Here is a 13,594-nt window from a genome sequence, read left to right as displayed (position 1 = left end):
AAGCTTCACCTCCCTTTGAAGTCCTGCTGCCTCATCCTCCCCCGGTCCCTGAGGCTCTGGCTCCTGATTTATTGGGTTCCTGGAGCAGAGGCACCTAAATAAGCTCCAGCTTCAAAGAACCTGGAGAGGAGAAGGGCAATAGACAAATAACCCCCCGCTAATTGTGGCTATTGATCAGACATGAGCTGGGATGATCAGATAGGAAGGGCTGGATCAAGGAGGGGGGGCACGTTCTCCCAGGGCCCTGTTTCTGCACCAGACACCCCAACAATTTGTCAGAACCACTCCTGGGCCATTTCTCAAAGCATTACCCCTCACACAGGAAGGCATTTAGCAACTGCTGGCTAATGAGATGATGGGCAAGCACATGTGGCTGTCCCCCACTGCTCCGAGGCTGGGGACCTGGCCCTGCCCATGGCCTCCAGACCTGCTGCACCTGGCAAGCCCCTCATCCCACCGGCTCGGGGATGCAGGAAACGAGGAGCTGCTTTCAGCATCGTCCTCCCCGAGTTAAGTGCCGGGCAGGCCCGGGAGTGCCAGCCCAGACGGCTCTGCCCCCAGGCTGCTGGGAAGGGACAGGAAGGCTCTGGAGGCAGGTAGCACTTTAGCTCTTTTATCACCTGCCCCGATCCCCCCTGCCACATTCCTGCTTCCTGCTCCGCAGGGCAGAGGCGTGCCAAGCCCTGCACATTCCTGCACCTCCTGCTCAGGCACCCACCTCCCCCTGTCCCCACGGATGCTTTCAGCTCTCTAGGACTGTGTCTTCTGTACCCGAGCACAAGACTTGCTGCTTTCCTCACGAATGGCACAATTTCGTGCTTCTGTTTCCCTTAGCTGAGAAATAACAGAGCTGCTGCAGCACCCATGAGCAGGGGGAAGGAAGAGCCAAAGTGGTGATGCCCCACAGGACTCTGCCTCACAGCCCCACGGAGAACCCCGGCATGTCCCAGGGTGAGCCACCCGCCTGCCCAGCAGAGGAGAGGCCAGAGCAGCAGGGGGAACTCCTCCAGCACCCAGATTTCCAGCAGACACTAAAGCAACCCCTGCAACAACGTGTGTTTGGTGGAGGCGCTTTCCCCGGGGGCCCGTGAGCATCCTGGGCACCCCAGCGCTGGTGCCTCAGCTCGGAGCAGGGAGCGGGCAGGGCTCTGTCCCTGTGCCTCACCTGCGGCAGGTGAGGAGGGTCGGGGCAGCCACGTGACGAGCCCTGCCGGAGGTTTTTAGAGGCGGGTGCCTGTCCCTGCAGGAGTGTCACCCACACCGCCCAGGAGGCAGGAGCACAGCAGCGCCTCTCCCGCTGCCATGGCCGGAGCCGTGGGGAAAGGCACGGGGCCGGAGCCCGACAGCTCCGAGGAGGAGCTGGAAGCGGGGGACGCACCCCAGGCGTGCTACAGGCGGGGTTTGTGGGTCTCCCGAGGCAGGGAGGCAGATGCCAGCCCCGGGGACGCGGAAGGGATGAAGGTGAGGAAGAGGAGCAGGCCAGCGCGCTCCAAGGCCAGGAGGATGGCTGCCAACGTCAGAGAGCGTAAGAGGATCCTGGACTACAACCAAGCCTTCAACGCCCTGCGGCTGGCCCTCAAGCACGACCTCGGTGGCAAAAGGCTTTCTAAAATCGCGACCCTCCGGCGAGCCATCAGCAGGATCGCGGCTCTGTCGCTGTCCCTGAAGGGCGCCGGGTGCTGCTGGCCCTGTGCCCACTCCGAGTGCCGCGCCCGGGCCGCCGGCCCCGCACAGGAGTCGGGGGTGAAGGGCAGCCGCCCCCAGCTGATCTGGGAGCCCGGTTCTGCGGGGACACGGTGCCCTGCGTCCCCTCTCCGCGCTGGGTTTTCCCCTCAGGGGCAGCTCCATCACTACGAGAGCCCGGAGGAGAACCGGCCCGCGCCCGGCCCCGCCTGCCACTCCAGCGGGACCCCGCACCCCGCGCCCCAGCAGCGATTCACGGGCAGCCTGCAGGAACCCCCGGCCGGGGCTGTCCCCTGGCCGCTGGGCTACTGCCAGGGCTGGGGACACCAGCAGCGCCTCCCCATCCACTGACCCGCGGGCTGGGGTGGCGGGACGGTGCCGGGGAGGTGCCGGAGCCGTGGGACAGAGGGGGGAGCGGGAAAGGACTGCTGGGCGAGGGAGAGAAGCGCTGCGGGATGTGGAGCTGAGCCGCGATGCTGAGAGCCCCCGGACACGCCGTACAGGGCCCCGCTGCGGGTCTCCCCTCCTGCGGAAAGCGGGAATTCCTCTGGGAGCGCCAGCTCCGTGTCTCTTGTCGCGAGGTCTCACTGCTGCTGATCGCCGCTGTTATTTATTCTGTGTTGCTTGCTCCGCGGGAAAACACGAGTTACAAACCGGGCAGCAGGGCAGTGGCTGTTAATATGTGTGGGATGGACAGATGGGGATCACGCTAAAGCCCCTGGCTGGCGGGTGGCTCTGGCTGCCGCCGGGGAAGGAAGGAGGGGAGCAGGAGCAGGGAAAGGTTACTGCCCTGGGACTTTTGACGCTAAGCTCATTGGTACAGACGTTTGTGCCTGGCAGATTGGCGAGGCCGGGAGGGGAGACAGATGTCGGCTTTCATAAAACCCACCCATCCGATTGCGGTTTCCTTCTGATCCCGGGGAAGTGGCTCTGTTTGGACAGGCCAATAGCACGCTGCCGGCCGAGTCCCGGGGAGGGGAGGAAGGGGGAATTTTACTGGAAAAGTCCCTTTTGTCCCTCCCCTGGACCAGCTGTGAGGGCTCCCTCCTGCCCAATGCTCAGCGAACTGGAATTGCTGCAGGAATCGGGCAGGGATTTACAGCCACACACACCACAGCTGGCAGATTTTTGGACAGGACAAATTGCACGGTGTGATTCCTGCAGTGCTGAGCCCTGCAAGGCTCCTCCAGCCCTGCTGCTCCCACCCCAGTGCTATCAACACTCCAGGGGCAGTCTGAGCCCTCTCCCTGCCTGGGGACACGTGCTGGAACAACCATCCCAACCTTCTGCTGCTGGGCACCGGGATCTCCTCCTCCTTCCTTCATCTCTGGTGGGACAAGGGAGCTCGTCCATGAGCAGGGGAACGCTGGTGGCAGCCAGGAGAGAGAGCTCTTTGCTCAGCAAAGGAGCCTCTTTAAAATGCTGATGGTGTGAGACTTCAGCCTCTGACAGGTGTTCTTCGCCAGAGGAAGGCCTGCAGCCACATCCTCTGAGGGAATCTGCTTCTCCCTGCAGCATCCTTGCTCTGGTGGCTGTCCCTGCTCTGGCTCTCCCTGGGGAGGTGCATGGCCCTGCCCTGCCCTGTCAGCAGCTGTCACACGGGGAGGGAGAGCCCAGCAGCAGCAGCGCTCAAAGAACATTTCAGTGACACCCTGACTCGGGCAGGAGCCCTCCCTCCCCCCGGATTTGCATCTCTGTGTTTTTCCCACGCCAGCTTTGGTGGTCAGCCCAAGTGAGGCAGATGGAAACAGATGGTCACAGAGGCAGGAGGGGAAGGGAGGCAAAACCCCGTGAGACCCCCCAGCCCCCCGAGCAGGGTCACCCCTCTGCTCTCAGATTCACATTCACAAACTGAGGCTCCTGATTCTGTTTGGAGGCTGCAGGATGGGATAAGGCTCCGGGCAGGGCTGGGCAGCAGTCCCGGCTGGCAGAAGGCTCTTCGGGCACCTCTCGGGGAGGCAGAACGTGCTGGGTGTGCCCCGTAGATGGCACTCACTGCCAGGGAAACCCCTGGCAGATTCGGGACTGAAGCATAATACACAATGGGTGGAAAACATCCATGTTTTCGAGGCATCCGGGCTCTGAGGGTTGTTTTAGCCCTCCCTCCTGCCCCTCACATCATCCCCGCTCGAAAGATGGAGAGGGTGTAACTCACACTGCACCAACACCCCTTCTGCTGTGCAGCTCCTATGCAGGGATGCGGAATGTCACTGCTCTGGTGCCCCTGTCCCCAGCTGTGGTGTCGCCACGGTCACCCACCCAGCGAGGGCAGGGCGAGTTCGGCACAGGGTGCCCGGATCCTCCCCCATCCCTGTGCCCGGGGACGATGATTTCCAGAGCGGCTGCAGCCACAGGTGCCACCGGGCACCCTCACACTGCCCAGACCCGTCACCCTTCGGGCAGCCCTGCCCAGACCCAGGGCGGCTCCAGCCCCTCTCCGCAGCCGTGAGGGGCTGCTGGGTCTGCTCCGTGCCGCACGTCCCCCACCTGCCTGGGGAAAGGCTGGCAGCCAGCAGGGACAGCAGGGCTGCCCTCGGCATCCCCCGCACCCCGCGGCCGGAGGCGGCCCCGAGCCCCGCGGGCACGGGCGGAGCCCGCTCGGGGCCGGGCTCTCACGTACCGCTGCAGCGGAGCGGAGCCCGTGGGAGCCCCCGGGAGGAGCGGGGGGTAGGTGGGGCGGGCCAGAGCCTTGGGCTGGGCCGGGCTGAAGGCGGCGGGGACTCCCCGGCTCTCCCCCGCTCCGCTCCGCCCCGCCGCATCCCCGCCAGCATCCCCGGGGGCCGCGGCGCCGCACGCACCGCGCCGGGCGGAGGCCGAGCACGGTAAGGGGGCGAGGAGAGGGGGGACCGGGGACACCCCGGAGGCGGTCCGCGGCCCCGATCCTGCCCCGGGGGCCGAGCCGGGCTGGCCCCTCCTCCGGCTCGGCCTCCCGCGGGGCGGCGGGCCCCGAGCGCAGAGCGGCGGCGGCGGGGCGCTGCCGGAGCCCGCTCCGCCGGGCCATGGCCAGCACCGGCTCCGCGCCCGGGGGCGCGGGCCCGGGCTCGGGCACTGCGCTGCCCACCCGCTTCCAGGAGACAGAGAAGCTGCTGTCGGCGACAGAGGGCCGCGAGGAGAAGGGCCTCCGCGGCTCCAAATCCTTCACGGCAGCCTTGCCCGGCGAGACGGAGCGCAACGGGCACGGGCTCGGCTACAAGTCGGTGTCGGTCGGGCACCTGGAGGCGCCGCCGCTGTCGCCGTCCCGGCTGAGCCTGGGCAGAGCCTCGTCCACGGCCACCAGCACGGCGGCCCCGGAGCAGGGCCGCCCGCGGGACTACCTGGTGCTCGCCATCTTCTCCTGCTTCTGCCCCGTCTGGCCCCTCAACATCGTGGCCCTCGTCTTCTCCATCATGGTGAGTGCGGGACCCGCCGGGCGCACGGACCCGCCCGGTTCTCCTCCGCCCTCCCCCGCCGCCGCCCCGACGGCCGCCCCGGAGCTGTCCGCGGTGCTGCACCGCCGCCACCGGCACCGGCACCGGGGAGCGGCGGGGCGGGAGGAGCCCGCTCCGCTCCGCAGCGCCCGGCCCGGCTGTGCCGCCCTGCCCGCCTCCCGCAGCTCCGGTGCGGGCCGGGGCCGCGGGCGGGCGGAGGCGGGCGGGGAGCGGCGCCGAGCCCGGGGCAGAGCGCGGGGAGGCGGCGGGATGGAGAGGGAGAGGGAGATGGAAAAGGAGGCGGCGGGATGGAGATGGAGATGCGGGGAGGTGGCGGGAATGGAGATGGAGAGGGGGGTGGGATTGCAGGGCAGGGCTCCGGGAAGCCCGGCGGCTCCGGGAAACGCGGTCCCTGCCAGGCAGCGGTCCAGAACGGCTCCCCGGGCTTCCCCGGGAAGGAGCTGCGGGGCGAAGCAGTGACAGGGATCTTCCCCCGCCCCTCCTAGCACAGCCCTGCAGCACTGGGGAGACCCTGGCTGGCGGCTGGTGCCTGGCCTCAGGCACTTCCAAGGGACGGGCTGCACCTGCAGCTCTTTTAGTCGCCCTGGAGAAGCAAATTTTCTCCATTAAACATCCCCCACACCTCAGCAAACACACCAAGAGCCGAGCAGGGGAGAATGAATCCAGCCCGGCCTCCCACCCATCTCGGGTACAGGTGGCTCAGTCGGCACAGCCCTACAAGCAGAGCCACCCCCTTCCCCAGCAGATGCTGCTCTCTTGTACACACCCAGCACCTTCTATGCCTTTGACTTGCAACAAAGGCAAATCTTCTCTTTGAAAATCAGCTCCATTACCTGCTTACCACACAGAAATACACTGAGGGGCACCTGCTGCCAGCACTTCCCCCCCTAAAACCACCAACGACTTGAAGGCAGGCACGGGCTCTTGCCACAAAAAGCCCTCTAGGGAGACCAATTTCCATTTTGAGGAGGAATCATCGTTTCTGCCAGTGCCAGCTGTCATCTGCGTAGTACAGTTGTGTGGCACAGCCTGTTTAGGCAGCACACAGGGAAGCCAGCCAGCCTTGTTTGGCTTTGCACTGCAAGGAGAGGGAAAGCAGCTGGGTGTTGCATATCCATGGTAATAAACAAGGTCTCTCACGGGGATTTTCCAGCCACATTAGCCTTCATGCAAATCAGATCCTCACACTGTCCCTCGCAGGCTCCAGAGCCTCCAGGGTGGTGGGGATGTGCCTTGGGCCACACGAGCCCCGTGGAGGGGAAGAGTTAAGAGTGGGACAAGAGCAGGGGTTGGTTCATCCTGCCAGGCACAGAGGGACTGTCACACCCAAGGGGAGGCAGGACCAGCAAGGCAGTGAGGTTACTGGGCTGCCCTCTGCCTCCGAGGCCACTGGCAGCGCTGGCCAGGGCTCCTCCAGAGCTGGGGAAGGGGAGGCAGAAGGTGCATTCAGCTGAGCTTGTTCTCCAGGACAAGGTTAATGGCACACACACTGCACATTAGTAGCCAGTGCACATCCTCTGGCCCCTGCACTGTCGCCCCTGCACTCTCTGTCCTGTGGTTTAATTAATTACAGCCCTTTCTAGTCCTGGCCCTCCTCCACACACCCACCTGCCAGGCAGGGACCTCCACAGGGCACCAGCAGAGCGGGATGAGGAGTGATCCTCCCTCCCTCCCTCCCTCCCTGAGGATCCAGGACACAGCTGGCTGGGTCCTGCTGCCGCCAGGAGCAGCTCTCAGGGCACGGGTTGATGTTTCACCTTCTTACAGCAGGGAGGAATTGAGCTGCCAGTGACCCCCGAGGCTCCCCAGGCTCAGATTTTCTCTCAGAGAAAGGCCCAGGTGTCCCTGATCATGCACAGATCTGGCTTTTGTGATTCCCATCTCCTGGGGAAACAGGAGGACCTTTCCACAATGTGCTGACACTCTTTTAGCTCTGCCATTGTGCTTTCCTTTCCTGAGTCAAAGCTTTTGCACATGAAAGCTTTTCTTTTCTTTTTTATTTTTTTTCCCTGGGTAATAAGCAGCGTCCAGAGAGGAAAGTAAATGAATGCTTTTGAGTTTGGTGTCTCATAAATCATTTTTCAAAAGCTGCTCTCAGATCCCAGCAAAGCCTGTGGCCAGAGGTGGAAAAAAACCCCCACTCTAGCCCCCCTCCCCAGCCTGTTCCTGCTAACACTGGTTCCTGCTGTGAATCCTTTCCTCTTCCCACCAAAGTGCAGAGGGAAGAAGCAGAGGAGCCACATCCCAGAGTACAAAAACTCCAAACAGATGAAGGGAAATGAAAAAAATCCAGCCAGAACCACCACATAGCAACATCAAGGGCTGTTCTGCACAGCACTTGGTATCCAAAATAAGTTCTGTCATTTCCCAAAAGATGTGGGAGAAGTCAGACTATCCTCATCCATTTTAAGTGCCACAGTCATCTGTCTCTGGAGTTGACTTATGCCTCTCTTGGAATGTTTCCTTCAACAAAAACACCAAGTGTTGGGGATTAATGATTTATTCTGAGTAATTGGTGGACGGCAGCAGAGAGCATCCAAAGCCAGTTCATAAATTGGGAAAGATTGCAGGAAAGAGGATGTGATAATTTGTCTTCTCCATCCCTGGGACTAGCGGAGGAAAGTAATTGCCTTTGTTTGCAGCAAGGCCACTTAGGGAAAAAACCCATTTTGAGCAGTAACTGGAACAGATAGCAGTGACAAACAGGTAAAATTAATAACTCTTGAGTCAGCCAGCCTTACCTGGCCCACGGGTGCTGCAGAACAGCACCCACTGCCCAGGTCCTGCAGATTTTCCAGCTCTGGGCTGTGGCAGGGAGTCCCTTGGCGCTCACACAGTGACTCACACCCCCAGAGCCCTCGAGCCTTTCGGAGTGTTCTGCCTTGGTGAGCCTCGATTAATAAACAAGATGTTAATGTTTCTATGTGGAAAGCAAAACAAGGGATTAGTGATACTAGAGGGCTGTAATCAAACCATTCCACACCGATGAATAATATATGTACAGTACCAAATTCTTACTAAACACCACATGCCAGTGCTGATGTGTTTCTCATAATTGTTGGGGATAAATGAGCAGTAAACACTTCCAGAAGCTGTAGTGATAAATATCTAGAATCCCTTAGCCTATATATTTTGCCTAGAAGACAGCTAAAAGTGCGTGTTTCGCTGCAATCTAACCCACACCCTGCCAAAATATTACACTTGTTACAAAAACCAGAGACTGAAAAACCAAATCCCCAGAGCTGGAGCTGTCAGTGAGCAGGGCAGGGATCCTGTCGATCCCTGGGCTCCTGCATCCTCCCCATCTCTCACCACCAACCCATGAGGCTTCATTTTGTCACCTCCTGTTCTGGGATGAAAATAACTCTTGGCTGCATCCCATCGCTTTCAGAGCAGCTCTGGCAAACCTGCTGGTGAGGCCGGGAGGAACAAGGTCCTGAGATCTGCTGGTGTCACTGGTGGGGACAGCGATGGCCAGGGTGGCTCGTGAGAGGAGCAGGACCCTGGCAGGGGGGCAGTGGGAGCAGCCACCCTCCTGTTGGAGGCTCTGCTGTGTTATTTACGTGGTGACACAAACTCAAACGAGCTCAGGGAAACCTCCAGAGCTGCGTTTTCCCTGCAGAGCAGCAGCCCATGCACAGCCTGGGCTGGGGATGGTTTGGTCACGGTGCTGCCAGCAGGCAGGGGAATTAAAGCAGGATGAATGGGAAACGGGGCAGTAACATCAAGTATTTGTTCAGCTTCTCTGTGATCTTTCATGATTATTGCTGGAGCTGCACTAGGCCTCCCTGCTCTTAATATTTCTTTTTTTTAACGTGAGGCAGGGGATCCTTTCCATCAGAGATATTTCTAAGATAACACATTTTCTGAAAGAAAACTGGGATTGCTTTTATCCATTTCCACTTTTAACTCTTTTTAACTAGTACACTTGAGGGTTTTTTTAGCTGAGAATTTCCCCAGTTTTAGCAGCCATGCTCCAAAGGGAGGAGCTGTCACACAGCACAGGGCTGTGGGAGCTGCTGGCCCCACAGCTTGCCCCAGATCCCCCTCTTCTCCTCCAAGGCAGCATGGCTGGAGATGGATGGGCCAGGGGAAGAAGCCTTTAACCCATGTTAAAGTGTTAAAGACATATAAGCAGCCCTAGAGGAGGAATATCTATGTCAAACCAGTTAAATCATCAACAAAATCCCATTCCCAGTGAAGTTTGGGGGGGTTTTGCCCAACTCCTCCACTGGATCAAGGATGCTGCGCTCCCTTCTCCCTCTATCCCACCTTGCTTCTCTTTCCCCTCACTCCAAGCTTTCCCAACCAGGTGAAAATGTCACCAAGGGAACCTTCAAACCCCTTACCCACTTCTCCTCTCTCCAGATCCCCTTCCCAATGGGTTTTGTGGGTGGCAGAAGGGCACTGCACGAATTTGGGGAGGCTTTTTGCTCCCAGTAGCCAGGCTGGCAGCAAATGCTGACGCACGGTGAGTAATTCCACCACAGCTCCTCGCACAGCTGCCCTTCTGCTAAGTGCTGGGTGCTCCCCCAGCCACGGGCAGGACGCCCAGCTCACCCTTCCCAGCAGGATCAGGAGGTCCTTTCCCTCAGCAGTGATGTTTCTCCCTCACCAGGAATCCTCACTTCCAGCATTTTTTGCTCGGGAGCCAAGTGATTGCCAATTAAAGGAGTGGGAAAGGAAACGGGGCTGGGTTTGGGGCTCTATAGCCAGGGAGTCACCCCCAGAGCTGCTGCCTCTCTCAGGGGACTCTTTTTGTGTCTCCCCAGTCGAGGAACAGCGGCCAGCAAGGGGACACGGACGGCGCCCGGCGGCTGGGACGCATGGCCAGGCTGCTCAGCATCGTCTCCATCGTGCTGGGGACCATCATCATCGTGCTCTACATCTCACTCAGCGTCAGAGGTAACCCTGCCTCCTCCTCCCCTCAGCCCAGCCCTGCAGGAACCTCAGCGGGCTCCCAGCCCCAGCCCAGGGGATAGGACAGAGCTGCCCCCACCTCTATCCCAGCCTGAGTGTGGTGGGAACCGGCTCCAGCTTGGTTTGGCCATCACCAGCTCCACACACACACAAAGAACAGCTCAGAGAGGAGGCTCCTTCCAGTAGAAACACACATTGCCCAAATGAGCGGCAGGGAAAGCCCTCCCTGTGCTGTCCAAAGTGCCCTGGTGACCACCCTGGTAAAAGGCCCTGCCCTGGCAGAGCCTGGGGTTGGGTTTAGAAGAGTGGAGTGCTGTAAAAACAAGAAAGGTTTCAGGACACAAATCAACCTGCCCAGAAATACAATCTCACAATGTCTTGGGAACCCCCCAAACACAACCCTACCTGCCAAACCAGCACAGCTCAGACAAACAGGGACCTCAGAAATGCCCCAAAACCAAGCCAGGAGTGTAAGGGGAACCTCTGTTGACTGCTGGAAGCTGCCCTAAGCCCCTCTTTTCTTTTACAGTTTCCTAGAAGACGTTTCAGCATGCAAATACCTTGAAGAGGAGGAAGACAACTTTCCTTTTGGGGTTTTTACTTTCAGCCTTGCAACAAAACAAAACAAAAATTGTCACAGTGTAGGTGGGCAGCCCTAGACAGTCTGCTCTGGAGCGCCGTCGGAAGGAACGCATGCTTCAATCCACCGCCTCTTGGGAGTGAGCCTGTGCCAGGGATGGGATAAAAATCACCCTGAGTAGGAATGGGAGAGGCCACGAGGAGAGGAGAAGGGGGAAATCCACTACCTCATTCCCCTCCAGCAGAACTCACGGAGTGGGGAGACAACTAAAGTGCAAGAGGAGGAGAGAGTCTCCAGGACGAAGCTGGCTTGGGAAGGAAAATACAAGGCGAGAAGGGGATGTTTTGAGGAGTCCTCCTGAGAATTTTGGCACAAGTCACTGGATTTTTGGGGGGTTGTTGGTTTTTAAATCGTCAAGTTGTCCATCTCTACAAGAAAAACAAACAAACAAAACAAAAAACAACAAAACAAAGCTCAAACTGCCATCAGGAGCTGAGAGCTGTTCCACGGAGGAGGAGGGAGAGCAGAGCTGCAGCAGGACCACGGCTCTGCTCCGAACGAAACGAAACGCAGCTGCCAAAGCTGGAGGATGTGGTGGGTGCTTTTGTATTTTTGATGAAAAAAAAAAGAAAAAAAAAAGAAAAAAAAAAAAAAAGAGACAATGACCATTTGCATGCCTTTGGGAATGTTCTCCATGTCTGTTCCTACGAGCTCTTTTATCACTTAGGGCAGAGCTGGCAGAGCAGGATGTTGCTGCATGAGAACCCCAGGCTCCTCCTCACCCCCATCCCATGGTGGGCTTTTTAATGGAAGGCAAAATCAGGCATTCCCTGTGAGGCCACACATTTCTCTGTGCACCCAAAGGGAGGTCAGCACCCCTGGCACCGAGACAAGAGCCTGGTTAATGCCCAACAGCAGCACCAAGGCACGGGGATCCCGTTCCCCCCTCACACCCCGATGTGGCTTCAGCGTGATCCAGCCCCCACCACTGCCAGTGCTCATCCCCCCGACCCTCTGGGGCTTCAGCTTAGGGCCTTCTAGGAGATTTTTCAGGGGCATGAAGGAGTTTTAGGCTCCTGCTCCTCTCCTTGCACCCCCCACCCAGCTCTTCTGCAGCTCTGAAAATCCCCAGCGCCCCCGGAGCTGCCTGGGTCAGTCCCGCCAGTCGTTGTGTTATTTTTTAATGTTTTGTATTTAACCTAACAAGAGAACAGACTCTGCTCCTCCCACTCTGTCTGTAGGTACCACAGGCCCTGCCATGTCTTCCACAGCCCACGGCTCCCTCGGCCCATCCCTGTGGGCCCCGATCCCCAGATGCTCCCTCGAGGCTCCATCCAGCCCCAGCCTTTCTCCTCCCTCGTGGCTGCGGGGGTTTCCTGGGCTTGGCCCTCTCCCCACCCACCCAGACTATGCAAAGCTCCATTGCCTGTTGTTTTAGTCAGGCTTTGTGACTTCTGGCCACGTCCATTGGCTCCCTGAGTCTCTTTGATCCAAACTTTGGGGACGCACGACCAAGAGCTGCACTGCCCGGCCTCTCTGTTGTCTCACTTCTGCTCCCTGACTCCAATCTCCTGAAAAACAGCCCAAATTTAGACCAAATTTGATGCTTCCCAGGGCTTGTCTACATGGAGAATCCACCGAAAGAAACTTCACAACATGGAACCTGCTTGGTACTAACGCCTTCCCTGGGCTCTGAGTGGGCACACGGGGTTAGCACAGAGTAGGGGTGAAGTGTAAATCCATGTTGTAGTTACTCTGTAGTAGCTAATGTGCAAAGCCACAGGCACCTCTGTGAAAATCCTCCTGTCACCTTTTTGATTGCTCCTCTTTCAAGTGTTTTTTTTCCTCTAGACATTCTTTGGATGCAGGGGGTGAGAAAGCCAAATCCCCCAGACACGCTGTCAACATTTTTCCCTCCACTAAAAGGGATTGCAGGGCCTCACAGCAAGAGCACATCACTCCAGCACTTTCTCGGGCTCCATTCCCATCCACTCCTCTGCCAGCACTCCATCACAAACTGCTGGCATCTAAAATGGACCAAATCTGCAACTTTTCTTTTGCTATTTACCTTTTGTGAGTTCAGCAAACAGGGACTGCTGAGCATTTCTGGGTGGGAGCTCCCTCCTCCATCCTCTGCCCAGGCACTGCATCTTTTCCTCCTGAGCCCTTCAGAGACCCTCCCTTGGATGTTCAAACTTTCATCTCATGGCTATTGAAAACCCACCAGATCCCCCAAATGTGTCCTTTTTTAACCCTTTGACCCAAAAGTTGCTTGCTGGGGAACACATGGGTTTTTTTTTTTGAGCTACATAAGGGCAGTGCTGCCTGTCCCTGCATCTCCTGCCCCTTGCCCTTGGAGCTGCTGGAATTCAGCTGATGGGAAGAGCCCAGGAAGCTCCTCCTTGGGCAGGAATGGCCCTTTTTCAGGGAAAAGTGCTGGAGGGAGTTATAGGACTTGAGAGCATTTATTAAGTAAGAATTTAAATGCTCTTTTATCATTATATAAAGCCTTTCATCTAAAGTGCTTCTCTGCATCCAAAGGATTAAACCCTGCCACCCCCCATGAGGTGGGTTCACATTACTGCTCTAATTGCAGGGATGGCAAATGCTCAGGCTCTGAGCAGCTCCCAAATCAACCCCCTTTTCTTCCTCCTCCTTAACAGAACCATGCATGAGCACAGATTTCCTTGGAATCTTTTTTTTTTCCAGTGGGATCTAAACAAACTGTACCCCACTGTGGTTCCAAATGGGATTCCTGCAGCCAGAGGAAGGAGGGGGCTTTGTGAGGGAGCTGCAGTGGTCCTTGCCAGGAGAAGTCCCAGCACAGAGCAGTGGATTCCCCTGGATGCAGGAGAAGGCAGAAGATTTCCCCCAAAAACCCCAGGGTGAGGATTTGTTTGTGCCTCCTGTCTCGCTGGACAGCTCAGGTGATGCTTCTCACCTCACTATAAAGTATAGCAAAAGGGAAGAACTAAGACACTCG

At 58.2% G+C, this 13,594-nt stretch overlaps 2 protein-coding genes across 2 annotated transcripts; both read left to right on the top strand.

The window, feature by feature from the left end:
- The first annotated feature begins 1,255 nt into the window (after positions 1-1,255).
- Positions 1,256-2,574, top strand: BHLHA9 (basic helix-loop-helix family member a9). The gene has a single exon (XM_063402705.1). The coding sequence runs from the start codon at positions 1,303-1,305 to the stop codon at positions 2,032-2,034; it is 732 nt and encodes a 243-aa protein (XP_063258775.1). The 5' UTR covers positions 1,256-1,302; the 3' UTR covers positions 2,035-2,574.
- Positions 2,575-4,573: 1,999 nt separating this feature from the next.
- On the top strand, positions 4,574-12,813 carry TRARG1 (trafficking regulator of GLUT4 (SLC2A4) 1). Its single transcript, XM_063402706.1, has 3 exons — positions 4,574-5,072; positions 9,884-10,016; positions 10,561-12,813. Exons 1-3 carry the CDS (start codon positions 4,683-4,685, stop codon positions 10,566-10,568), a joined length of 531 nt encoding a protein of 176 aa, XP_063258776.1. The 5' UTR covers positions 4,574-4,682; the 3' UTR covers positions 10,569-12,813.
- Positions 12,814-13,594: the final 781 nt, after the last annotated feature.

Source organism: Prinia subflava, chromosome 8, assembly GCF_021018805.1.
Source record: "Prinia subflava isolate CZ2003 ecotype Zambia chromosome 8, Cam_Psub_1.2, whole genome shotgun sequence".
NCBI lineage: Eukaryota > Metazoa > Chordata > Aves > Passeriformes > Cisticolidae > Prinia > Prinia subflava.
Note: the sequence above shows the minus strand (reverse complement) of the source record. Positions and strands in the feature narration are given on the sequence as shown.